General features: G+C 45.6%; 1 protein-coding gene, 1 long non-coding RNA gene and 2 other non-coding genes across 6 annotated transcripts in view; all 4 read left to right on the forward strand.

Moving 5' to 3' along the window:
- Window positions 1–11,921, forward strand: part of ZNF777 (zinc finger protein 777) — a 30,745-nt gene extending 18,824 nt beyond the window's left edge. For 2 of the 3 annotated variants that reach the window (XM_036328386.1, XM_036328388.1), the window contains exons 5-6: window positions 5,065–5,316; window positions 10,374–11,542. In XM_036328386.1, the coding sequence (XP_036184279.1) occupies window positions 5,065–5,316; window positions 10,374–11,542 (1,421 nt within the window). Of the gene's footprint in view, window positions 1–5,064; window positions 5,317–10,373 lie in introns of all 3 variants that reach the window. The other variant, XM_036328385.1, reaches the window with a different exon arrangement.
- A 4,619-nt stretch (window positions 11,922–16,540) lies between these two features.
- On the forward strand, window positions 16,541–20,149 carry LOC118666281. The gene is made up of 2 exons (XR_004970925.1): window positions 16,541–19,330; window positions 19,444–20,149. It is a non-coding gene; the product is annotated as an uncharacterized LOC118666281 (long non-coding RNA).
- A 5,439-nt stretch (window positions 20,150–25,588) lies between these two features.
- On the forward strand, window positions 25,589–25,660 carry TRNAC-GCA. Its single transcript has one exon. It is a non-coding gene; the product is annotated as a tRNA-Cys (tRNA).
- Window positions 25,661–27,092: 1,432 nt separating this feature from the next.
- Window positions 27,093–27,164, forward strand: TRNAC-GCA. Its single transcript has one exon. It is a non-coding gene; the product is annotated as a tRNA-Cys (tRNA).
- Window positions 27,165–27,747: the final 583 nt, after the last annotated feature.

Here is a 27,747-nt window from a genome sequence, read left to right on the forward strand (position 1 = left end):
TTAAAAATGCATTTGAAAACAATTTATCGGACAGATTTTTCCCATCTCATCAAAGTTCTTCTGAAGAAACGTGATTACAGAGATTACAGAGAAATCATAAATTAGATGTTTCCTATACCCAAACAATATCGAGGCAAAACTACAAAAATGGTTTTCAAAAAATTATCGTTAATATGGGTTGGGTACACCAAATATGTTTGGATGACTGACTAGACAGCTTCCAGAAGAGATAACTGAGGTCCCTGGTGTCTAGGAATAGCCGGTTCTTCAGCTCAAAGTCGAAAAAGGAAGAAGGAGAGGAAGAGAGAAAGAAAGGGCTGTGCTTTTTTCTAATACTAGATTTTATTATTTATGTTTAAATTGTGGGTTTATTAGTAATTAATTTTGATATGAAATATATGAAGCTTTTTTTTTCTCCTAGGTAACCAGTTGTGTCTAATCCATTTGTTTGTGTATTTATTTAGTTAGTTATTAATATATTGCATTGATTTCAGAGAGGAAGGGGGGGGGAGAGAGAGAGAGAGAGAGAGAGAGAGAGAGAGAGAGAGAGAGAGAGAGAGAATCATTGATTGGCTGCCTCCTGCAGCCCCTATAGGGAATTAAGCCCACAACCCAGGCATATGCTCTGACCGGGAATTGAACTGTGACCTCCTGGTTCATAGATTAATACTCAACCACTGAGCCACACCAGCTGGGCTTGCAACTTTTTGAAAAGCTACCTTTGGTCATAAACTATATTCACAGTGTATGTGTCTTCAATTCATTTTTTCAATAGGAGAACAAATTACTACTTAAAATTGCAAGTTGGTTATCAGTATTCTTTCAAAAGTTGTTTGGGTGGGAGACCTTTTTGGGGAAAAACAACTGGCTTCTCTACTACCTAACAAATGCGGGGGAGGGTGGAAATGTGTAAATACATGTTTTGAGAGGAAAAGAATTAAATATCACACTGAGGAATAGAAGAGTACTAGGAGTTCAGAGAAGAGCACAGCTGTGCTCCCTGAAAGCACTGTGAGAAGTTTGGTAGAGTAGGAATGCTGGAGTGGGGTCTTGAAGTAGGGACAGGTGTTGGAAGGCAGTGGTCTTCAAGCTGGGGTACCCATGCCCTTGATGGTACAAGGTCCAAAAGAGACATGACAGATGGCATTGAAGGTTCAATTTCTGGGTCTTTAGTCCATCTGTTCCCATTCATAAAACCCATCAGCTAGAGTGCACAGCACAGGCAGCCCCTGAAATGCTGGTTTTTGTCTAGAACAGGTACCTTCCACCCATCTCTACCTTATTATGGAGCATTTCACTTAAGTATAAAAAGCCCTCTGGGTCACGAAACAAAGAAACAATCCTAAATGTTGGGGTACATGACCAGAAGTTCATGCTTTGGGGCCTAGGTGGCAAATTCTTTTGCAAGTGAGATCATTTCCAATACTTTGCTTTTAACAAAATTGAGAGAGAAACTAAGATGTCAGCTAATAGGTCATTAAAAACAATTTTTGATATGTTCACCAGGTGCTTTCATAGAATTATATTTCAGAAATTCAAAGAAGAGTGATGATTCCCTAACAAAGCTCCTGCTAGCCCATCTATGTATCTATCTAAATGAGCTTTCCCAGAGCTTTTATATATAGAAATGAAAAATAGGAATAGATTGGATTCTGAACTCAGCCTAATTCAAACAATGAGAATATTCATTTTCAGATAAATTAACTAATTGGAGAAAAAAAATCCCTATCTATCCTTGTAAGATACTTTTCCAACCAGTTTTTTTTATTGTTTTCTATCTTGAATAATTGTTTATCTTCCTACAATTGTAATAAGTAAAGGTAATTTAAACCAGGGATGAAAAAATAAACACTTAGAGCCCTATGGTTATTAGAAATGAAAGCAAAATTAATCTTTCAATTTACATACACATTTTTGTGGCAGAGTGGTAGATGAGGTGATCAGTAAAAGGCTTCTAAGCATGAAAATGTTTTCTATTAGGATAAAATTATGTGGGCAAAGTGGGAATGGAAATAGAAGTTCAAGGTGGAAAGGAATGATATAAAAACTTCAGCTATCAAAGAAGAACTTGTTGGTGTGTTTTTTAAGTGAAGAATGGTGGGTTTTAAATTGCTGGGATTCTTAGATTCCATTGGTGACATTAAAGGGTGATGGAAGAGTTTATTTTAAAATATCAATATTTACAATACTCCAGAAATGACATCTTTTGCAGTTACTGAAGCATTTCATATGTTTATTCAAAAAGATGCAGAAGATACATAGTTTTAAAAACATTTTAGGGAGGAGGATAGCAACAAAATATTTTAAGGAGTCTGCCAAGAAAATCTTTTTCTAATGCTGGAGTCATGCTGATGTTTGTGGATTTACTGCAGAGAGGAGGATTGAAGACAGAGAAGAAAGGGACACAGCTCATGCAGCACACACAGTTCCAGGGGGAAACATGGGCAGGACTAAGGAAGCAAGCAGAGGACTTAGGAGAGAGGAGAGACACTGTTTAACTGAGATTGGGGTCGGGGGGTGTGTTCCAGATGGTGACCTTGAGCTAGAGCAGGGGCAAGTCCAAGAGGTAAGTTTGGATATAGCATAGGACACTGATGACTTTGGACAATGAGAAGAGATCTTTGGAAACTCAGCTCTGGAGGAAAGAAGCCACAGTCTGCATTTAAGGCTGGGGGCGGGCCTGTAACATGGGAACATGAGAGCTGCTTCATATTCTGTCTACTCCCAGATGGGCTCAGGTGGTCAGTCAGAGGGGAATTAAAGGGTTTCCGCACATCAGAAGGAGCCCAGTTTGGGGTCATCGGGTATGGTTACTAGCATACTTGGCCGGTTCGCTTTCTCAGTGATGTGGTCCACTTGATGGGAGTGATGAGAGCATTTGGCAGAAGAACAGAGGAGGCTTTGGGGAGTCAGGGACTGTCAGCCTTGTCCACTAGTTTTCTGGTTCCTCCCTCCCTCCCTCCCTCCCTTCCTTCCTTCCTTCTTTCCTTCCTTCCTTCCTTCCTGCCTTCCTGCCTTCCTGCCTTCCTGCCTTCCTGCCTTCCTCCCTCCCTCCCTCCTTTTTTTTCCTCACCCAAGGATATTTTTCCGTTGATTTTTAGAGAGAGTGGAAGAGAGGGAAAAACAGACAATATTGATGTGAGAGAAGCACATCGATTGGTTACCTCCTGCACAAGTCCCCACCCGGGCCTGGGCCCTGGAGGAGCCTACAACTGAGGTATGTGCCCTTGACCGGGATCAAACCTGGGACCCTTTCCCGTAGGCGATGCTCTATCCACTGAGCCAGATGGGCTGTGGCATAATTTCTTCTCTTTTTTCCACAGTACTTCTAACATACCATCGAATTTATTGGTTATTTTTATTGCCTTACGTAGGATATATGATGCAGGGAGCTCTGCTTTGTTCACCACTGTATCCCAAGTCACTAGAACACGGCATAGTTTGTGCTTAATAAATATCTATTGAGTAAGCATTCAATGAAAGAACAGATATGTTTATGCATTATACATTTATTATTTCCTTAATTAACAAAGTGATGTTCAGCCTGCAAGGGGGTTTATGTTGGCACAACTCAGAAGGAAGAAAATAAAGTGGAACCTCTAACTCACACCATACACAAAACAAAAATAAATTTCAGATGCAGTAAAGACTTAAGTGTACATAATTAAACAACAAAAACTTTGGAGTAAAATCTAGGAGACCAGCCTGGGCAGCGTGCCTCAGTGGTTGAGCATCGACCTATGAACTAGGAGGTCACGGTTCGATTCCTGATCAGGGCACATGTCCAGATTGCGGGCTGATCCCCAGTGGGGGGTGTGCAGGAGTCAGCCAATCGATTCTCATCATTGATGTTTCTATCTCTCCCTCTCCCTTCCTCTCTGAAATCAATAAAACTATATTTTAAAAAAGAAGAAACTAGAAAACTAACAAAAGTAATTTAAAACAAAATCTAGGAGACCAGATGAACCATCTAGGATGGGACAGATCCTCTTAACTAATGAAGAAAACTCAGGAGCCATAAAGAGAAAGAGGGACACATTTGACAATATGAAAACTTTAAGGAATATGTGTGGTAGAAGGCAACAGAGTCAGCAGACAAATGATAAATTTCGAGGAAGTATTTGAAATGTTGATAAGAGCAAATGGGTTATCTTTAACACAGAAATCAAAAGCCTCTTAAAAATTGAGCAGAACATGATTGGCATATAATCAAATCTAAAAGGCTAATAAAGAAATGAAACACACACACACACAAAAAAAAGAAATTATAGTTAGATAAACTTAGGGACATGGAATTAAAGTATCAAAAGTTATCACTTTATACCCATCTGAGGAAAGTTACAAGTACATGGTGTCTGTTGCTGGCAGGAATGTGGGGAAAGGATGTTCTCTTGGTGGGCTGGTAGAAATCTGAATTGTCACAGCCTTGTTGAAAAGCAGTCTGATGACATTTATCAGAATTAAAAATACACTTCTTGGCTTTGCATTAACACTCCTGGGATTCTCATAGAAATAAAACCGCAATTTTTTAGTTAGAGATATAAATAAATAAATGTTTATTGCAGTATGGTTTATCATGGCAAAAGACTGGGAAGAAAAAGTGAATGTTCTTCAGTAAGGGACTAGTTGAACACATTACAGTATCATTCTCACCATGTGTGTGCAGTATTCAAAAGGAATGCATTAGCCTACCTATAGAGAAAGGTACTAGATTAGTTACAGGGTTATCTGGGAAGGTCATTACTATGAAATGGGAAATGAGGGAGGAGAAGGCAAATTAAAAGGAAAAAAATACTGTACTAAAGGACAGAAAAGTATGCCATAATCCCATTTATGTAAAATGATGCCTGTGTAGGTAATGACATTTGAAATTAGCCTTCAGACTTATAGGCAAGTTTTAAAAAAAGTCAGGTCCAGAAAATTCTATGTCAAATCAGTGCCAACTTAGTATTACATTTCTTCAGGAAATATAAGAGTTTTTGAAATGTAAATTCTAGGGCAGGTAGAATGAATGTGTTCTGGATTCTTCTGTCCTCCTTCCCCCACCCCTCCACCTTCTCTCAGCCCATGACGGCATCGTGATTAAGATTGAGGTGCAGACCAACGACGAGGGCTCAGAGAGCTTGGAGACGCCAGAGCCCCTGATGGGACAGGTGGAAGAACATGGCTTCCAGGACTCGGAGTTGGGTGACCCATGTGGAGAACAGCCAGATCTGGACATGCAGGAGCAGGAAAACATGTTGGAGGAGTCCACAGAAGGCTCCGGCGAGTTCAGCGAGCTCAAGCAGATGCTGGTGCAGCAGAGAAACTGCACAGGTCAGTCGGGGCAGGGACACTGATGGTTCAACAGGTGTGACAGAAACCAAGCACAACCTCAGGTACAAGCTTCCTGCCTCAGGGTTTATGAGCATCTGTCTCTGGGCTAGGGAAGAGGTGTTAAAGCCAAATACTAAGTCAGGCAGGATCCCTCCTTCTACAGGCAGGAGAAGATCAAATGAATTGCCCAAGATGGTGGCAAAGCTAAAACTTCCCTGTGCTGACATGTCCTTGATTGTTCTTATGTCACACTAGATCTCTCACCTGACTTGAAAATTTCAACCCTTGGAGAGCACGTTTTTTTGTTTTGTTAATCCTCACCTCAAGATCTTTTTTTCATTGATTTTTAGAGAGAGTGTAAGGAAGGGGAAGAGAAAGAAATATCGATGTGAGAGAGACACATCAATTGGCTGCCTTCTGCACGTGCCCAGGACCCTTCAGTCCAAGGACCGATGCTCTAAACACTGAACCAATTGGCTAGGGCCAGAGCACATTTTATATATATACTAAAGGCCCACTGCACGGATTCATGCACCGGTGGGGTCCCCCAGCCTGGCCTGCACCCTCTTGCAATCTGAGACCCCTCAGGGGATGTTAGACTGCTGGTTTTGGCCCGATCCCTGCAAGAGGCCTGGCCTGCAGGGATCAGGCCAAAACTGGCAGTCCAACATCCCCCGAGGGATGTAGTATTGCATGAAGTGGCAGGCAGCTGGGGAAGAGCCGCTCCCGCTCATCCCAGCCCTGCTGCACCTGCTGCCACCAGTAGCAGCTGCACTCGCCAGGTGTGAGCCTGGCATCTGGTGCCCATTGGTCAGCTGAAGCTGTGCTTCCACTGTGGGAGCGCACTGACCACCAGGGGGCAGCTCCTACATTGTCTGCCTGCTGGTGATCAGTGCACATCATAGCGACTGGTTGACTGGTGGTTCGGTTGCTTAGGGTTTTATATACATAGACTAGAAGCCTGGTGCACGAAATTTATGCACTGGGGGTGGGGTCCTTCAGCCTGGCCTGCACCCTCTCACAGTCCAGGATCCCTTGGAGGATGTCCACCTATGAAATTTGTGCACTTGGAGGGGTGGTCCTTCAACCCAGTCTGCGCCCTTCGGAGCCCTCGGGGGATGTCCAACTGCCACAGAGGCAGGAAAGGCTTCCACCACCGCCATTGTGCTCGCCAGCCATGAGCCCTGCTTCTGGCTGAGCAGCGCTCCCCCTCTGGGAGCGCACTGACCACCAGGGGGCAGCTCCTTCATTGAGCGTCTGCCCCTGGTGGTCAGTGCGCATCATAGCGACCAGTCATTCTGCTGTTTGGTCAATTTGCATATTAGCCTTTTATTATATAGGATATTTTATTTCAGAGTGGAAGGGAGAGAGAGAATCATCAATGATGAGAATCATTGATTGGCTGCCTCCTACACGCCTCCTACAGGGGATCAAGCCCACAACCTGGGCATGTACCCTGAATGGGAATTGAACTGTGAACTCCTGGTTCATAGGTAAACGCTCAACCAGTGAGCAACACTGGCCAGGCGAGAGCACATGTTTTAAAACAACTGACTGTGCTTTTTCTAGTAGAATGTAGGCATCATTTTCATTTAATTATAAAATTTCAGCGTCACCATTCTGCAAACTTATGAGTCCAAGGAGAACAGTAGAGAAGTGGGCTTGCACAACCTCATCCCAGGATATCTTTTGTGGTCATTTTCTGATGCTGAACCAACCATCCATGCATTCCTAAGAAGAAGCCCTACCTGATTGTGGTGGTGTCTTTCTTAAACCTATATTAGACCTTGTTAGCTACTATTTTATACAGGAGCTTTATAACTGCATTCATAAATAAAATGAACCTGAAGTTCTCTTGAGTCATCCTCATCTGTATTGGAAGCAATATTGTAGTAGACTTAACCAATGATCTGAAAAGCTTTTGCTCTTTTTTCTATATTCTAAAAGTAATGTATAATATAGGAACTAAGTATGTTCCTTAAATTTTTGGTAGAACTCAGTTGGGTTTGGATAATTGATTATGTGTGAGTCAACCATCATAGCAATTTACATATTCTTTATATTTAGAAATATGTCCACATCCATTTTCTACTTATTTTCCAATTTTTATTTATTGAATTGAGAGAGAGAGAGAGAGAAACATTGATTTGTTGTTCCCCTTATTCATGCATTCATTGGTTACTTCTCATATGTGCCCTGACGGGAGATCAAACCCACAACCTTGGCATATTGGATGACACTAACCAACTGAGCTACCTGGCCAGGGCATTTTAGTTAGGTTTTTTAAAGTATTATGTTGATTTTTTTAAAGTTTTTTTTATTTTATCTTAGATGATTCCTCTGCAGTTTGCCTTTTTGCACCTAATAAAATGTGGACATCCTTGGTCAAAAAATGTGGATCTAGTTCCTTATTTTTATCTTTTAAACATTTTTTATTATCCTCACTCAAGGATATATGTATATATATTTTTAATTGTAAAGAGAGAAAGGGGAAGGAGAGAAAAAGAGAGCAACATCAATGTGAGAGAGAAAAATTGATTGGTTGCCTCCCATACATGCCCCAATTGGAGATCAAACCTGCAACCTTTTGGTGTACAAGAGGATCCTCCAACCAACTGAGCCACACCAGCCAGGGCTAGCTCCTTATCCTATACAAGGGGCCCAGTGCACGAAATTTGTCCCTCAGCCTGGCCTGCGCCCTCTTGCAGTCCAGAAGCCATTGGGGACGACCGACTGCCAGCTTAGGCCTTGGAGAGTGGGCCGAAGCCGGCAGTCAGACATCCCCCAAGGGGCCCTGGACTGCGAGAGGGTGCAGGGCGGGCTGAGGGACAGCCCCCGCCCTCCAATGCACGAATGTCGTATACCGGGCCTCTAGTTTTTAAATAACTGCATGCTGTTTCAGAAGCCTTTTTAATATACCGTGTTGTCTTTCACAAAAGAATAGTGAATTGATTCCAGTCAAGGGCATGTACCTTGGTTGCGAGCACGTCCCAGTAGGGGGTGTGCAGGATGCAGCTGATCGATGTTTCTCTTTCATCAATGTTTCTAACTCTCTATCCCTCTCCCTTCTTCTCTGTAAAAAATCAGTAAAATATATTTTTTTAAAAAAGAATAGTGAAAGACACAAATCAAATTGTGAGTAGATGCTAAATTAGACCTTCATAATAGAAATTCCAGATTGTCCTTTGAACAGTCCCCACTAATTCTATTAGAACCTTAGAAAATTACTAAATAGTCCTTTTGGGATTTTGAGCCATGAATTTTAGGGCCAGATGTTCCATTCTTATTTCATTAAGAAAAAAAAACTCTGATGCTGAGTCATTGAGATTCTTTCTCTTCCTCTCTGAAATAAAAAATATAAATATAAAATATGCTGGAGAGTCTGAATCCTCTAAGGTCTATACTTCCCCCTCTGTATTTCACAAACAACCCTGGATAAACACCAGGGCAGCTAGTTACCAACCTCGAAAGCTGCTTCCTCCTTCCCCGTCTTTTAAGCATTGTGGTCCTAGGACCTTCTAGATCACTTCCTGTCAAGAATCCTGACAGGACTGAGGCAGCGTTGTCTTATGGAGCTCAGCACATCTATGTTCTGACTATTACACTGCAATTGTTTTGGCTTCAGAGGAGTAGTAGAAAGTGCTATGGCCTAGCAGTCACTAATAAACTTAAAAGACCTTGCCAGTCACAGACGCTGTCAGCTTCAGTTTCTCTGTCAGTTGAGGGGATTGAGTAGGTGGTTCCCAAACTGCAAGCTCTGGAAGTTCTGACTTCATTTACTTTATTTGGGAACACAACTTGATATCTACAGTCTTGGATGCCCCATGTCTGTGAAGTGGGGATAAGATATAGTGAATATGAAAAGAGAGAATAGGTAAGAAGTGCTTTGAAGAAGTTCTCTGTTTACTTTTAAGAATTCCATAAGTGAAGATTGTTATTGCATCTGCCATCTCACAGGTGGGATTAGAAAAGTGACTTTCTCAGGTCACACAAAGTTGGTCAGTGTGACTAAAAATAGAATCCCCCATTAACAGTGTTTAGGGAGTACCAAATAAGTTCAAGGCACTTGAGAAAACCCAAACAGGCGTGGAGGCCACTCCTTTTCCCTAGGACTTACATTCTCATGGGCCACAGGAACACAGCCTTATTTTGGTCGTAAAGGACCAGATTAGAGGGGGGAGGGGGAGGCCATTCGTTAGTGGGAGTGTTTGTGGCACACACACCAGGGCTTGTGGGAAAGGCAAATGAAACCCCCTACCCTAGCTTCAGGGTTGGTAGAGCTTGACTGTGCAGGTGAGTCATCCACCTGTGCAGGTGAGATGCTGCAGGGGAAGGCTGAATTCTCGGTCCTGAGGAGGTGCACCCCACATGCTGAGGGCTGCAGGTTGGGATGATCAGGGAAGGTTTTAGGGAGATGAGAGGATTGGAGGTGGGTGTTAATTGATGGGCACGATTTGGAGACATGGGAACGGGGCGGGGGCGGGGGAGTGATGAGTAAAGGTACCTGAGGAGAAATCTCCAGTTGAGTCAGAAAAGATGTAGCCAGTGGGGCTGAGCTGAGTTCAGGTAGAGGAGACCCGGTGACAACTTGATGAGTCAAGACCCTTTGGATACAGCGGGAAGAAACCCATCCCTTAAGTAGCTTAAATGGAAAATTAGTTTATGGGTTTGAATAACTGGTAGGTTCACGTGTATGCCAACCTCAGCACCTGGATCTGGGGGCCCCTCAAGAGGACTCACATACTGGTGTTCTTTCCTGCTGATTACTAGCAATATGGGAAATGGGCACCAGCAACTCGCCTTACATAAAGTTCCGAGAGGATCTGGGCTCATTCCTGAACCAAATGGGTATATTAGTTACTTATCCAACCCTGTGGCTGTGGGGATCACAGTGGCAGGCACTGGAAAGTCTTGTCCCAAAGAAAGGAATTAGGGTGACAATATTTGTGCCATGCTTGTTGGTGAGGATGGAGCGATGCTTACCTAGATTAGCATTGCCAGTGCTAGGCAGCAGCTAATGTCTTCTTACTGTCTCTCCCTTCCTGTGCCTGGAGCAGAGGGGATCGTGATCAAAACCGAGGAACAGGAGGAGGAGGAGGAAGAAGAGGAGGAGGACGAGCTGCCGCAGCACTTGCAGGACCTCGGGGAGCTGTCCGGGAGATACAGCGCCAGCATATACCAGACCCCGCTGCCAGGGGAGCTGTCTCCTGAGGGCGAGGAGAGCCCCCCGCCCCTGCAGCTAGGAAACCCGGTGGTGAAGAGGCTGGCGCCCATGTCCCATGGCGACCGGCACATGGGTGACCGGCACATGAGTGACAACCGGAGCTCCTCAAGTCAGCAGCAGCGGAACCGGCGTGGAGAGCGGCCCTTCACCTGCATGGAGTGCGGCAAGAGCTTCCGGCTGAAGATCAACCTCATCATCCACCAGCGCAACCACATCAAGGAGGGGCCCTACCAGTGCTCTGAGTGCGAGGTCAGCTTTCGGCACAAGCAGCAGCTCACGCTGCACCAGCGCATCCATCGCGTCCGTGGAGGCTACGTGTCGCCAGAGCGTGGGCCAGGCTTCGCTTCCAAGCACACGCTCAAGCCACGCCCCAAGTCGCCCAGCTCAGGCAGTGGCGGCGGCCCCAAGCCCTACAAGTGCCCCGAGTGCGACAGCAGCTTCAGCCACAAGTCGAGCCTGACCAAGCACCAGATCACGCACACGGGTGAGCGGCCCTATACATGCCCGGAGTGCAAGAAGAGCTTCCGCCTGCACATCAGCCTAGTCATCCACCAGCGTGTGCATGCGGGCAAACACGAAGTCTCCTTCATCTGCAGTCTGTGCGGCAAGAGCTTCAGCCGCCCTTCTCACCTGCTGCGCCACCAGCGGACTCACACGGGCGAGCGGCCCTTCAAGTGCCCCGAGTGCGAGAAGAGCTTCAGCGAGAAATCCAAGCTCACCAACCACTGTCGCGTGCACTCCCGGGAGCGCCCTCACTCCTGTCCAGAGTGCGGCAAGAGCTTCATCCGCAAGCACCACCTGCTGGAGCACCGGCGCATCCACACGGGCGAGCGGCCCTACCACTGCGCAGAGTGTGGCAAGCGCTTCACGCAGAAGCATCACCTGTTGGAGCACCAGCGCGCCCACACAGGCGAGCGGCCCTATCCCTGCACGCACTGCGCAAAGTGCTTCCGCTACAAGCAGTCGCTCAAGTACCATCTGCGGACCCACACAGGCGAATGAGCCGCTGCCCAGCCTGCCTGCCCAGAGGCCTGAACCCAGCGGGCAGGGCACCCCCCTAAGCCCCCAGCCCCTTTGCTGTGAGCTCCCCTCTCCTTTCATCCCTCCTCCCAAGGACACAGGGGTCCTGAGACCAGGTCGCTTGCTGCCGTGTTTACCGGGGCTCCAGGGGTGGGGAGAGCTTGGACCTGGGGGAACCCCTTCGGGCTGTTAATTTCCTTGACAATAAAATGGATGAAACCAATCAGCACGGGGGGAGTGATTTGGCCGCCTGCCACTGGGAGGGGCGGTGCAAGGGCACTTAGTTTGGGGATAGAACTTTATAATTACCTTTTGGATACTGTGGTTCTATTTGATAATAATAGAGTAATTTTTTAAAAGATGAGTGTTTCCTGTTTGCCGTTTTTGTTTGGTTTTGAAGGGGAGGGGTTGAGAAGGTGGCCAAGGGACATCATGTGCCTAGTGTCAGTTGACAGGTTTTCTTGAGTCCCTTTTATGTGCTTATTCCCTATGTTGGATGGTGAAGGGGATGCAGATCCCACTGATTATAAAATCGAAGAGAGACGGGGCTAAGGAGCTTGAAACAGTGAATGGGCCTGTGGAAGTGTAGAAGCTCCTGGCGCCCTGATGTTGGCGGACAAGTGGGAGTTCAGGGGGAGGCAGGAAGAGTGACAGGTCTAGCATGGCCTGGAAAGATTGGTCCTGCAGCAAAAGCTGGGTGCTTCCCTCAGGACCAAGCAGCCTGCTGAGCTTGGAATGTGGCTGGAGGGTGGTGTGGCTGGTGGCAGGGAGGCATAGGGAAGGGGTGCAGAGGCCCCTGGGGCCAGTCTTAGGGGAAACCATAAAAGAAGACACCATTCTGGACTTTTTTTAATTTTGTTTGTATGTTGCCCTAAAACTACTCTCTAGATTTGTTACATGCATGAATGCACCCTGGTTTCACTAGATATTCATTATCAATTGCCATCCAGCGAGGCCTAGAGAAAATGCAGGCATGTTCCATTGCCCACAGAGCAAATGACTCATTCTGCTCCTGGGTTTGGCAGTGACCCAGAGAGAATTCAGGTAATATGGAGGCCAATGGAGTGCCCCACTCCATGAGAACTGGGGAGGCCAGACTTTGCTGAAGGCAGAGAGACTGACCTGAGAGACAAGAAGTAGGCAGACTAAGTCGTGAGTCTGGGAGTGGGGAGGGGGGCTAACACACAGGAGAATTAGAGGGAGGAGATGCTACACTATTGTCTGAAAGGACCATAGCAGTCAACCCACCTCCTTTCCTTGTAAAGATGCATAAAGCATGGAAAGGGGAAGTGACGCCCAAAAGCTGATACTTGAAAGGATATGACTTCTCTGTTTACACTGCAAATTTGTAAAAGGATGGTAGGACATCAGGGCAGGCAGCCAGAGCAGGGGCAGAGGCTGGATTGGCACAAAGAGCTGGAGAGGTGGCCAGTCTTAATCCGGATCTCCAGAACCAGCTGGAGAGGAGTCACATCCAGAAGCAGGGACTTATATGCAGGAAACAGTGCCAAGCACACAGTGTTCTACTGACCACAGGAGCTGGAGAAGTCAGGACAGCTTCTCCGTGGAGGTGGATCTGTGGGCTGGGAGAATTCCATAAATGAGGAAAATGAGGAAGGCCTTTGGGTGGGGGTATTCGGAAGTGTGGAAAGTGGGCTGTAATTGATGAGAGAACAGTGATTGATTGGGGAGAGAACTTGTGGAAAGAAAACAGGGTCAACAAGGTTGGCTTGGAGTAGACCTGGGGTGCAGAGGGATCTCAGACTTCAAGACTGGAGTTTGAATTTGACCTTTTATGAGAAATCACTGAAGACTGCTGAGCAGGAGAGAACATTGATGCAAATAGATGGCAAAAGACTGAACCTGGAGAAGGAATCCTACCATAGACATGGGAGAACCAACTGTATTCAATGGATGGGTCATGATGATGTTAAAGGATGGCTGAGGAAATGGCTCTTTTGAACACCACCGTATTGGAAGCCTTGAAGAGGTGTTAGCAGAGATTTTTTGGAAATATTTAGTGGAGGGCCATTGCTGCTCCAAATCTTGACTAGTCCTGGAATTTGAGGACCAAAGAGTGCTGGAAACATTCTGACTCAAGTGAAAGATGATGTTTTGGGATGAAATCCAGGGTAGGAACTCAGAGAGTAACTTCATTTGTTATGCATTTACCAAGAATGGTGCTAACAAGCTTTCTTTTTCTAGGCATCTGGTGAAAAAGATTCAGTATAGTCAAAGACTGGTACTTCTTATGTGGAGCTGGGCTGTCAGGGGATCTCTGTGTCCCTATCTCCCTTTCCTGGGCTTTAACCCCCTCTTCAGGCCTCTTCCTTCTACGCATCCAGCACCCTGTACTCCAGTCGTCCCTCTCCTCATCCTGACACCTTGATACCATCATGATTCTCACTTTCCACCTGGCATAAGTTCCATAGTGGTCCGAGGCCAACATCTACAGAGATGGTCGCTAAAGTGTGGACAGCCTCTGGGGTCAAGCAGATGTAGATTTCAATTTAGTTGTGTGAACTTGCACAAACTAACAGAAAACCAACTTCCACATCTGTTCAGGGGGATAACAAAGTTCCTATTGTTCTGAGGCTTAAATAACATAAAGAATAAATACATAACAAAGGCATTGGCACCTACTAAAGTTTTTTTTTTAATATATTTTATTGATTTTTACAGAGAGGAAAGGAGAGGGATAGAGAGTTAGAAACATCGATGAGAGAGAAACATCGATCAGCTGCCTCCTGCACACCCCCTACTGGGGATATGCCCGCAACCAAGGTACATGCCCTTGACCGGAATCGAACCCGGGACCCTTGAGTCCACAGTCCGACGCTCTATCCACTAAGCCAAACCGGTTTGGGCCTAAAGTTTTGATAGAAGTTGTCTAGAAGCTAAAATTGCATTATGAGCTTCTAGCTAATAATGCCAGTTTAATTTCGTTAAAACAGAAGTTCACGTAGGTGGTGGACTGACAGTGTATTGTAAAAGAATGAATCTCTGAAAAGGAAATTTCCCCAGCAAGCAGAAGCGGAAAATTATTTTCATGTGAGGAAGTTCAAATCAAACCACATAGGCAACTACACTGGGTCATGATGTCATAGTTGGTGGGGGCGGGGAGGGGGGCGTTCAGCTCACCTTGCAGCCACTCGTCAGAGTTTGCAGTGGGTAATACCCTCCTTGCTGGGTATCGGGTACTCTTTCTTAGTGCTTCCCAAGAGTGCCCTTAATTTAATTCGAAAGCCAGACTTTAAAACTCCTAAATTGCCACTGGCCCCATGGGGTTCTGTACCAGAAAGAATAATTGCCACTTATTGAGCACATGTTACTTTAGAAGACTGCCTTCTAAACAATGCATAATTCTGTATGCATCATTTGACTCGTTTCATAGGCGAGGAGCTTGAGGTTCAGAGAGATTAAATAGGCCCAAAGTCACACAGCAATCAAATGGTAGAGCCAGGATTTGAATCTGTGTCTTACTCTGAAGTCCATGTGCTTGGCCACAAAGTTCTTTCCCTGGGACCTGAAAGATTATTAAAAAAAGGAAAGCCGGCGCCTCTTTCAAATTCCATTTTATTCTTAGACAAAACGAAGGAAAACAACATATCAAGCAGAACATGCTCTGTGCCATATGTTTGTCAAAATTATGAATGTAGTAAGAAAATAAAACTTTTAGAGGCAAAAATGGCCTTGGTGTCCAGCCTATGGTTTTCCAACTGGAGAAGTTGAGACAAAGAGGAGCAGGTTGCCTGTGCTGGCTTGGTCATTCACGGAGGTCAGCAGATGGAGCAGGGCCTGGCCCCTCAGGGATGCGCACTGTCACACAGCCCCCATTTTTATTAATATATGTGTGCAAAGTGTTGTGCTGAGCTTCATGGAGAAACAAAGGATCAGGAAGCCATCCACTGCCATGACCACACTGAGAGCCTGATGTAGACTCTGTGGCCTAATTCTCTAGACTCAGCCTTTGGGAGTCTGGAGAGCCGAGACCATCATGGAGACCTGTAGGCAGAAAGAGCCACACCTCCATCTTTTCTCTGTCCCTCCTGTTAGGGTAGCTTTAACTAGCCAGGTGTCTGTGGGGACCTTTCCTGAGGCAATGTGGTAGGCTCTTCAGATTAAGGGATCAGGGCCAGAGGCCTCTGGGCCCTACTGTTGCCAGGGCAACGGTGAATCAGGCCAAGGCCTATCCTCCAGCTTCTTGGAAAGTGTTTTGGTGCTGAGGCCTCTTGCTGCTTCCCAGGCATAGTGGGAATCTCTAGATTTAAATTTAAGAATCGATTCTGCATTTTCTAGTTCTAGTTAGGTTCCTTGAAACGAGTATTTTTTGTTAAAACATAATAGAATCTAACCTTTTTATTTCTATTTTCTACAAAGGGTAACTCCAGCCTAAAAGAATTTTTTTAAAAAGGGAGAGAGGGAAAGGGGTGGGGGGAGAGAAAGGAAGTAAGAAGAAAAAGAGAGAAAGGGAGGGAGAGAGGGAGGGAGGGAGGGAGGAAAGAAAGGAAGAGGAAAATAAAAAAGAAAAGAAAGAAGGAAGAAAGAGGAAAGAAAAATGAAATCAAGTAGTACTGATAGTGGCCTCACATGAAAACTTCCAGGAAGCAGTCAGACCCTACCCTCGAGTTTGTTAGGGATAATAATAATCACTGATTCTTACCATGTTCCAGGAACTGTACTGAGTTAATGCTGTCTTGTTTTATCTTGTGACAACCTGTGAACTCATATTCATATCCCCTTTTACAGATGAAGTTCAGAGAGATTAAGCAATTAGCCCAAGGCCACATGGCCAGAATTTAAACCTAAGTACAGTGGGGCCTTGACTTACGAGTGTCCCAACTAACGAGTTTTTCGAGATACGAGCTGTCTCTCAGCCGATTTTTTGCTTTGAGTTGCGAGCTAAAATTCGGGTTACGAGCCAGCTTCAGATACCCCACCGCTAGTTGGCGCAGCGAACGTCACAGTGAACGCCACACATCAGCCCAGCATCATGTGTCTCACTCGTTCACTTCTTGATTTGACATACGAGTAATTTGAGTTACGAGCTCCGTCACGGAACGAATTAAACTCGTAAGTCAAGGCCCCACTGTATGTGCTGTTAATTGCTGTTATATACTGCCTCCCAATTTCAACATGGATCTTTAATAAAAAGGCAAAACAGTACTATTTCTCTCTGATTGGCAGCTCTGCCTGTCCTGTGTAACTGCCAGACCTGGCTGAAAGGTAGCTCGCTGGCTGGCCAGTCCAGCAACACTGGGACTGGGATCCAGCTCACCTAACCAGGATAGAATGGATGTGTCTGGATGCCAAGCTGGCCCCCATTTTAAACTGATCCTCTCTCTTCCGGAGGAACTTTGGGAAGAGGCTATCTATCAAGGCAAAGGCTCCCTTTTTGTGTCTGTCTCTGATGTTGGGACCTAAGAAGCCATTTGTTTAGCCCTCAGAGAAGGAGTTGAGTGAAGTAGAGTATAAGGAAAATGCACCCATAACCTAATAAAATAGCACTCACACCCTGAGTCTAATCTTTTGGGCTTATACTACCTCTTGGGGTTCTCACCATTCCTTCCCCTACTATTACATGAATGAAATGCACTGCTTCTCTTTATAAAATAATGGCCAAATTCTCAAACTAACTCAAACTGCAAGATAGAAGTACCACAACTGTCTCTTAACTAGGGTAATAGAAAGTTGAATTTTAATGACAAAATGTACCAGTGAAAATTACCCTCACAAGTAATGTTATTTAAATAATGAATTTCAGGATAACAAACTGTTTCCTTCTAGGATCAGTATAGTCTAATAAGTATACAACCTTTAAAAGGACCATATTCAATCAGTTCTTTATTTTCAGGATACACAAATACTAAAGTTATGCCCTCCAAGGATTGAAATTGATTGGATTTAAGCTAAATTCAATTAAGTAAATTAAACAGGTTATGAAATGTGACATTTACCATTCATTCTCCTACTGAAGGTTTGATCCAAGAACCACAAGATTCCATGATCAAATTTTCTGCAGGTAAATTATTTATGCAAATTCTAAGTTCTAAGATAAAAAAATTATGTCTCTATTATCTTCATTGCATGGATGGTCATCACTGAATGTCATATTAATTTTGTCCAAAAGTAAAAGCCGTAAGTTGGTTGGCATAGTTACCCCCTGAGCAGTTTAATAACAAATGTCCCACTAAACGTATTATTCCTTTCCCATTTTAACTCAGTGGTTTCCTTTGTTTATCTTGAAGTATTGATGCCTTACCAAGCCAAAGGTTATGATACATTTTGAAATAAAGCTAGAAAAAATTAAATCTCAAACATTTCAGAGTACCACTAAAAAAGCCAGTCAATATCCAGACCCAATCATACCAATCGCCAATATATTTGATGCAAACAGTAGACATAGTGAGAAGAAATAGACAAGTTTTTCTTGCCCAAATCTCTGCCAGTTCTTCAATCTTGGAACAACATAAACTGCATACAAACTTGCTGGGGTGTTCATTTTACCAAAAAGATTAAGTCAGGTAATAATCGCATAACAGAATTAATTTAACCCCCCTCCCAATAAAAAGGCCATTGGTAGGTTGTTTTTTTGGTCACGTTAAAGGGATTTCTGAGTTCCAAACAATAAAAACTAATCTTAGAATTGAATGATCCCTTATTTCTCCAAGAGAAGGTATCAATTCTTATCCATTAATGTAACAGAAAAAAATCATTTTATTTCCCAACCAATTTGAGAACTTTTAACCATCTCCACACCTCACATATTTTTCAGATTCAGGACACAATCTTTATCAGGTTTATAATGTTGGCCAACTTTTCTGGGCATTATGTGTGGTAGTGTTTTTTTCAGTTTAAAGTGTATAAATTTTTATTACATTCTTTTTTAAAATTCTTTTTTTAATTAAATCTTTATTGTTCAGATTATTAAAGTTGTTCCCACGTTATGTGTGTTTTCAAGCTGTTGTTTTTAGCCTCAGAATCCCTTGTTTAAATAGAACCATTTTCAGAAGCTACATATGTAAAATAATTGGAGGCAGAGGAGCTGGAATTGGAGTGAGTGGGAGCCAAACCCACCTGCTTGGCCCTCTCTGGGGCCTGGAGGCTGCTCTGAGGGGTCTCAGAGGAGGAAGCTGCTTCAAACCCTGCCCTGGGCAAATCCTGCCCACCCTTCTCCCTTGCTTTAACCTTTCCCAGTCTCAAGCCAAACTCCATATGTTTAATTTATCCAGTGACACATGCCATGCTTACTTAATTCTTTGCTAGGACACAGGATTTCTTAAGTTTATTTCTTCCTTCAAGGGTATACCTGCATTTCTACTCTATAATCTCTACTGAGCAGATGGTCTCAGCAGACAGTGCGGAGTCCCTATAACCTCATCCAGGAATCTAGCGAGCTGACACCCACCAAGAATCCCTGGAAGGCATGGGAAATAGCAGCACAGATGTCCAGAAAAGCCCTGTCAGAAGCTACAAGGATCCCCAAAGTTATTTTTGCAGCAAACGCCTACACTGAAGGCAAGGGAAGATTCAGATGCAAGTTTCAGCCCTACAGGACCCTGGGCCCCACAGCCTGGCTGCAGGCAGCTCTGAGTCTCCCTCCCTGCTGCCCTGGGCTCAGCGGGCACACCCAGTGGCATGTGTGCTCAATGTTCCCAAGGACAGGCTGCTGTTTCCCTGCTTGCTCCTGGGTCTGGCCCTGCAAGGCACTCCATAAAAGTTAAAAAATGGGCACAGAAGCCACATATAACAGTGCAGGAAAAAACACAGGTAAAATCTTAAATCTGTCCTGTTGGGATGCAGATAACTTTCTTCATTAAAGGTAATCCAAAACCTTTAAAAGATACAATGAACACGTCTTGCATTATTTCCTCTGATATTAGGTAGAGCCCCCATCGCTACCAAATCCTCTTACCACAGTCGCAGGGTGCTTCCGGCGATGACAGAAGTCCTCTGGGCTGCTGGGCCTTTGAAGGAAGGTCACCCAGCCCCCTGAGAAGGAGTCAGGGGCAGGCAGCAGAGCTAGACTGCAGGGACATGGAGCCGTTGGCATCTCCCTGGCACCCAGCGCCCTCCCACTCTTCCTCTGCTGGCCGTGAGCTGTCACGCAGTCACTGGTCTGTTTGCACAGGCTTTCTCTCGGTTTAAGTCGCCTCGCTCTGCTGTGAGCTCCTGCTCTCTACAGCAGCGGCACACACACACACACACACACACACACACACACACACACACACACACGGCACAACATTGAGGCGCCGGGACCCCCAGGAAGCGGCCTCTCCCAATCCCAGGTTCCCAACGCCTTGAAGAGGTCCCTGGAAGTCCCGCCGAGCCAGGTCCCCACGGGGACAGCCCTGTCCTGTCCTCAGCCTCCCTCGTCGACCTCCTGGCTCCATCTTTTCCTGCCTGAGACTCCGTGCACCCTCCGTCTGGGCCCGAGCGAGCGCCTGTGCAATGAGGACGTGCAGTGTCTGTACCGCAGGGGCGCTGGAGGCGACGCGGCGGGACGACGGGGGCTGGGGTTACTAAAAACCGCTACATATTTTTAATAGATTTATATTTTAAATAAATGTATGTGTAGTTTGTAAATTTGATTTCTAATGACTTGAATTATTTGAATTCCTCGTCCCGAGCCTCCGCTCGCCAACCGGCGGACCCTGCCGCGCGCACCCTGGCCCCGCCGCCTGCTCCGGCCTCGCTGGGGGCGCCCGCGCCACGTGGGGCCGCCGGGCCGTGCTGCCCCCTGGCGGCCGGAGCCGGAGGCCCGAGGCCGGCGCCGCACCTGGCCGCCCGCGGCCGCTCTAGGAACGCTGGCCTCTCGGTGGTGGCGCGGGGTCGCCGTCGGGCGCCTGGGAAGGGCCGTCCCCGGAACCCCGGGGTAGTGCCGGAGCCGGGCCGCTGCACCCGGAGACCAGCCAGTATCCCGCGTTTTCTGGTTTCCTCCCACGCCCGGCCCGCTGGGGCCCGTGAGTGGTGCAGATGCGGGCGGCTGGCGCGCACACAAAGGGCAGGTCCCTGGGCCCTGCAGGGTGCGACGGAGCCGAGCGAGCCCCATCCCGAGGGCGCAAAGCCACTACGGAGGAGAGGGGTACAGAGGCAATGCGGGGGACGCGGGGACAGAGAAAGGAGGGATGGCCCCAGGAATGTACCCGAGCGAGCGGCAGCGTTTATAGAATCCTTTCCCGGGCGGCAGTTCCTTCTAACGACTGTCCGTTAAGCTAGTGGCAGATGCATTTCCACCATGTGCAGGCGGGTGCACCTTGAGAAGCGCCCTGGTGATGGGCTGGACCTTTCCTGGTCCTTGAAACATTTTCAAATATTTGTCTAGTTATGTCCAAGAGGTCGACTTGCCCTGTCAAAGGATATGGACACTTTTTTTAAAGGCTTTTTATGCATATTGCCAAACCCGTCTCCAGAAGGGCATCAGTTTACACTTGTTCTCTGGTGGGTACCTGCAGGCAGAGGTGAGAATTGGGAAGGCGGCCCCTTGAGGGAGAGGGAGGACACAGAATCACCTGGTTCCTTGTGAGTGATGGCCATGGCATCGGAACGGTGGCCTGGGCCAATATTGTGAGGCCTGACTCCATGCTTGAGAATGTTGGGCCAGAGGAATCCTTTGAAAATGCACATTTGCTCATGGTGTTCTGTGGTGTTTGTTTTGTGTTTTGTTTTGTTTTTTGGTTAATCCTCACTGGTTGGTTGGTTGCCTCCTCCTTGACCAGGAATTGAACCTGTGACCCTTCTGTGCACAGACAGATGCTCTAACCACTGAAAACACCAGCCAGGGCCCTAAGAGTAGCGGTTCCCGTTGCTCTTGGGGTAAAATCCAGAATCTCCTGAGGGCCCACCAGGCCCGCCTGCCTCTCCAGCCCTATCTTGGGCTGTGTATTTGTTTATTAGTTCCCTAGGGCTGCTGTCACCAAGTACCACAACGTGGATGGTCTTATACAACAGAAATTTATTGGCTAGATAGACGTGCAAAATCAAGGTGAGGTCACAGTTGGTTCTCACTGGCGGCTCAGGGAGAATCTGTTCCACACCTCTCACCCAGCTTCTGGTGGCGGCCGGTAACCTTTGGCATCCCTTGGCTTGGAGACATATCGCTCCAGTATCTGCCTCCATTGTCACCTGGCTTTCTCCTTGTGTGTCTCTATCTCTGTGTCTCTTCTTATAAGGACAACAGTCATATTGCACTAAGGGCCTACTTACTCCAGTATGACTTCATCTTAATTTAATTACATCTACAATGACCCTATTTCCAAGTGAGGTCACATTCTGAGGTTCCTGGGAGGACATGAATGGTAAGACACTATGCAGCCTCCAAGACACCCTGGCCCTGGCTCCACGCAGGCTGCCTGGTCCTCCTGGACTACTCATCTCCTGACTAGCTCCCCCCCCCCCCTCCTGCAGGGTGTTGTGGAAATGTCACTTCCTCAGAGAAGCTCTCCCGAACCCTACAGACTAGGGTCCCCCTGTCCTGGTCTGTGGGCTCACAGCACTCATCACATGGTATTTGAAGGGGTAGCTGAGTGACAGTGGGTCACCCTTGCATGTGCCTCCTCTGCTATAATATGGCCGCCACCAGGAGAGGAACAGGCCAACTGGAAGAACAATAACAAATCTAAAATCGTGGCCAAAGAAGCTATCATGATAGGACAGGCCAGAGATGTCAGGTCCCAGGAAACCCACTGCAGAAAGCCCATGAGGAAGGCCTCAGAGCAGTGGCCCCTGCACATGGCCGGAGATAGGTCTGCATTCAGACCAGGCTCCACCCTTCCCTAGGTGGCACATGAAATAAAACCCACTGCTGACCATGGCTTACCAGGCCCTGTATTGTGACCTGCCTCACCTCCCTGACCTCTGCTCCATTCTGTCCTGCCCTGTCCCTTCCCTGCAGCTGCACTATTACTGTTTATGCTCCATAATCCGGCCTTGCTAGTTCCTGCCTTAGGCCCTTGGCAGTCATTCTACCCATAGCCTGGAATGTTCTGTATCCAAATTTCTACATACTGGTTTCTTATCAGTCAGACTTAAGCTCAAATTGTCACTTCCCTGAGCACCCCATCTAACTTCCACTATCTTCCATCACACCACCCTGCTTTACTAGTATTTCCCTACAGTGTTTTCAGTGTCTGCGGTGATCTGGTTCATGCATTTGCTATCTGCCACCTTACACGTCTCGGAATAGAAGTTCCATGAAGGCAAGGACCGTGTTGTTTGCCTTGTTCACTGCTGAGCCCTCAGTGCCTAGAGTAGAATTTGGGATGCAATGGGTCCTTACTGTTTGTTGAATGAATGAAAGTTAAATCACTTAACTTTCATTCATTCAACTTGTTGGGGAGCACACAAGACTTGGTTGGAAAGTTTGTAAGGAGGTCATTCTGAGAAAAGCGAAGTGCGCCAAAGGCCACCTGCCCTGTTTATCAGAATTCTGACTTAGGAGAATGCTGAATGACCTATCCAAACAAGTCTGTGCATGTGCAGACCCCCAGGTGTTTACTGGAATCCTTATGCTTAAATCTTTGGGTGTCCTTGCTTAAAGAATACTACAAACGTGTGTTCTCCCAAGATTACTTACCCTACTGATTGTCTCTTAAGATAAACTTTATCTCAAACTGCTGTTACAATAAAAGCCTAATGAGGCAGGCAATCAAGGCTGCCTGGTTCCTTTAGCCAGGCAGTCCCTTAGCCCTCTCTTTCACAGCAAACATGTTGGAGTAATCCATTCATTCTTCACTCAGGGTCTGCTGGTCAGCCCTGGCATCAACTGAATGTTTTTCATCTGTAAAATAGGGGTAATCTTAGCTACTTCCTGGGAGACAACAATTTTACCTGCCTCAAGGAGTTCTTGGGAGGAAGCTGTCCATGCAGTGCTCCCAACAGAGTAAACACTCGACATATGTGAGCCTTGATTAATGTCTTAGATTGACACACATCCTAACTGAAGAGGTAGTAGACAGCAGATGAAGCTATGTCCTCATCTGCAAAAATGGAAATAAATATCCATTTAAAAGCTTGATGAGCACTCACTGGTTTGGCTCAGTGGATAGAGTGTCGGCTTGCAGACTGAAGGGTCCTGAGTTCAATTCCGGTCAAGGGCATGTACCTTGGTTGTGGGCACATCCCCAGGGGGTGGTGTGCAGGAGGCAGCTGATAGATGTTTCTCTCTCATCGATGTTTCTAACTCTCTATCCCTCTCCCTTCCTCTCTGTAAAAATATCAATAAAATATATTTTAAAAAAACAAAAGCTTGAATGAATGCTATATAAATTATGCCTATTTCTCAAATTAGTGTTCCATTGATCCTTTTTGTCATAAAGCAATTATTTATGACAATAGGAAATTATGTCAATAGGAAATGGTATTGCTTGCCATTACTAAAAGGGAATATGCTTAAATTTGTGGTATTTATTGGTTGTTTTGATTTTGAAAGCAATACATTTTATGCAGAAAATTTGGAGACTACAGAAGAGTATAAATAAGAAAGTTTAAAAAGTCACCCATATATAGAATGGTGCAGCCACTGTGGAAAACAGTATGGAGTTTCCTCAAAAATTTTAAAATGGAACTGCCTTTTGACCCAGCAATCCCACTTCTGGGAATATATCCTAAGAATCCTGAAACACCAATCAAAAAGAAAATATGCACCCTTATGTCCATAGCAGCGTTATTTATAATTGCTAAGATCTGGAAACAGCCCAAGTGCCCATTAGTAGATGAGTGGATAAAAAAGCTGTGGTACATTTACACAATGGAATACTATGCAACTGTAAAAAAGGAAGGACCTCTTACCCTTTGGGATAGTATGGACAGACCTGGAGATAATTATGCTAAATTAAATAAGTCAGAAAAAGGCAAATACCATATCATCTCACTAATACGTGGAATCTGATTAACAAAATAGAACCAGAGGCATGGGTATATGATACAGATTGACCATAGGGAAGGTAGGTGGGGGAGACTGGATAAAAGAAGGCAAAGGGATTAGCCAACGCACATATATGCATAGCCCATGGACACAGACAAGAGAGTGATGAAGACCAGGGAAGAGGTAGGGGGCTGGATGGATTGGGGCAAAGGAAAGGAAATGGGAGACATCTTAATAGCATCATCATCAACAACAGAAACACACAAAAGTCACCTATAATTGCCCTCTATATTTTTTTAGCCCTCACCTTAATGCCATGGAGAAAACAATGCAAATGTAATTGTATCAGAGAGGAAATGCGATGCCAGCAGGCCGGTGGAAGGGACAGCTAAGCATGTAGGCTGTGATAATCTTTTCATTAAATCTGCATATATACTGTGGTGTTCTCCCAGTTCCGGACTTCAGGTGTCCTGTTCTTGGGGCTGTTTTCAGTCTTGGGTTTCAGTAAATGTTCTAATTTTACTAGGATAAGTCCTCCAACACTGCTCTGTTATTTTCAGTTTTCTTAGCTTCCGACACCTATTTTGTTTTGGGGAGTAAATGGTCCACGTTTTGTTTACTAGGCCTGTCTTCCATTTATATCTCAGGTAAGGAGTAAGTTTTAAAAAGACAACATTTGAAGTAGAAAAAGGACTAAGAAGGTCTGGGTGGTTAGGAGAGGAGAGAGGCTGGGGAGGTGGGCAGCGAGTGACATCAGAGAATAGTGGGAAGAGGAAAGACAGGTGGCGAATAAAAGAGGAGAAAGATAGCAAAAAGAAAGAAGGAGGGATGAAGACAAGATGACAGATGGAGGGCAACTGACAAGTGAACAAGGTGGGCCAGGCCCTCAGACCCAGAGCTTGGTGTGGGAAAAGGGTTTTTTCCCTCTCAGTAACAAGAGGGTACCTAGACCCCTGCTATCTCTCACTGTGAGCAAAAGATTGTGACCAAATTATGGATGGATTCACCCAACTTGGGAAAGAAAGTGGGTTGGGCTTCAGAGCAGAAAGGCCAGTTTGGAATGACAATGGATATGAAGCTAATGATGCAGAGGCTGTGATTTATGGTCTGGGCGTGGCTATATGAGTATAAAGGTATGAGTGAAGGAAAAGCACATACCTGGGGGTATAGCTCAGGGGTAGAGCATTTGACTGCAGATCAAGAGGTCCCCGGTTCAAATCCGGGTGCCCCCTTTGTGTGTCCCTTTTTCCAGGATTCCAGGCTCCCAGCAGCCTTCCCTGGTCTCTGTAGATCCAGCATCCCCCCTAGAATGAAATTAGGACCCACCCTCTCCTCTTGACTCTGTGCCCTCTGTTAAAATATGTCTTCACATTCTTATATCATCCTCAGAGGAAAACTACAAGATAGGTATTTTCATCAGTAGTCCTCTTCTGATTACTATCTCAATCACCACCGCCATCACCATCCTTATCATGGATGACGGTGACACAGAAATTTGAGGCACCTTGTCCCAAATCACAAAGTGACAGAATCAAGGGTTAAATGACTACCACTAGTCATTTAGCCAGTAGTTTGTGACTACTTCCAAAAAAGAGGAAACCAAAGCAGTTATAAGATAAACTAGAGGCCCGACGCACGAAATTCGTGCAAGAGTAGGCCTTCCTTCCACCGGCTGCTGGCACCAGCTTCCCTTCGGCTGCCGGCAGACACCTGGGACGTGGGCTTCCCTCGCAGCCCTGGCTTCGTCCGGAAGCTCGTCCAGACTAATTAGCATATTACACTTTTATTATTATAGATGATTCTTGGGGTGTAATGTATAGCTTGGTGACTATATTGTGTATTTGACAGTTGTTGAGAGAGTACATCACCCAAGTTCTCATCACAAGGGAAAAAATCCTAACTATGTATGGTGAGGATGTTAACAAGTCTTACGTGATTTCTTTTTACTTTATTTGTATTAAATATTTTCCAGTTTTATTGTGATATAACTGACATAAAATTGTAGTTTAGGTGTACAACATAATAACTTCATATGTGTACATATTGCAAAACGATCACCACAATAATAACAGAGTCTTAATTTTTCTCTGTATGCTATTTTGTACATTTTCAATTCTTTGCCATGTGAAAACATTACTCGTATAAAAGCTAATGAATTCACACATTTAGAAAATCTCAGTTCAAGTGCTCTGACTTCCAGAAGCCGCTTGGGTCCTCTCAAAGCTCTGATCCCCTCTGTTTTTCTGGGCACCCCCATTATAAGAGGGGGAGGAGTTTGCAGGGAGGTAGGGGAAGGGGACTGCTGATTGTCACAGGGCTGGAGAAGGGTTGGTCCTGAGGCAGCAAAGCCCTAAACACCCATCCTCCAAGGGCAGCTGAGTTGTGGCAGGGTGAAGTGGTAGTCGTTTAACTCTTGATTCGTCACTTACTCTGTGATTTGGGGCAAGTTGCTTCAATTCCCTGTGTCACCGTCATCCATGATAAGGATGGTGATGGTGGTGATGGTTGGGACAGTACTACCACAAATAATTTTTTAAGTCATACATATGAAGGTCTTAGAACAGTTTATCTAGCACATTGTAAGTGCTCAATAAACATTATAATAGGTGTCTAGGGTGTGGCTGCTCAGTAGAAAAGTTCTGAGGAGGCCTAACTCTTCCAAGAGGGGGTATAGCTCAGGGGTAGAGCATTTGACTGCAGATCAAGAGGTCCCTGGTTCAAATCCAGGTGCCCCCTATGTCATTTGACTTTTACTCCAGTGGAAATATATCTCCTTGTTATCCCAAAGGCCAAGCCTCATGGAATCTAAATTTAGAGACTTAAGTGTCTCTTGTGACGTTCATCATGCATTTCATTTTTACCTCCTCAGCCATACTCATTTGCTGGAGAGGTAGAGTAAGTCTGTCCTAGGCGTTCTCTGTTTCTCTAGTGCCTAATTATTACCATCCTGATTTTATTTGTTTATACCAAGCTTGCTTCAAAAAATAGGATTTGAGGCAGCTTACAATAAAAGATGCAATAAAAGTCCAACTGATCAAGCAGGTATAAAAAGGCAAGGGCTTACTTATATGAGGCAGTCAAAGTCATAGAGATGGAAAGAATCATGGGAGCCAGGGGCTGGAGGTGGAAGGATGGGGGGGGGTTACTGATTAATGGGGACAGTTTCGGCTGGGGAAGATGAACATTTTCTGGAGCAGGATGGTGGTAATGGTTGCACAACATTATGAATTACTTAATACCACTGAACTGTACACTTCAAAGTGTTATGTGTATTTTACCACAATTTTAAAAACAGAAGGCAAGCCCTGGCCAGTGTGTG

This window comes from Myotis myotis, unplaced genomic scaffold, assembly GCF_014108235.1.
Source record: "Myotis myotis isolate mMyoMyo1 unplaced genomic scaffold, mMyoMyo1.p scaffold_m19_p_11, whole genome shotgun sequence".
NCBI classification, from domain to species: domain Eukaryota; kingdom Metazoa; phylum Chordata; class Mammalia; order Chiroptera; family Vespertilionidae; genus Myotis; species Myotis myotis.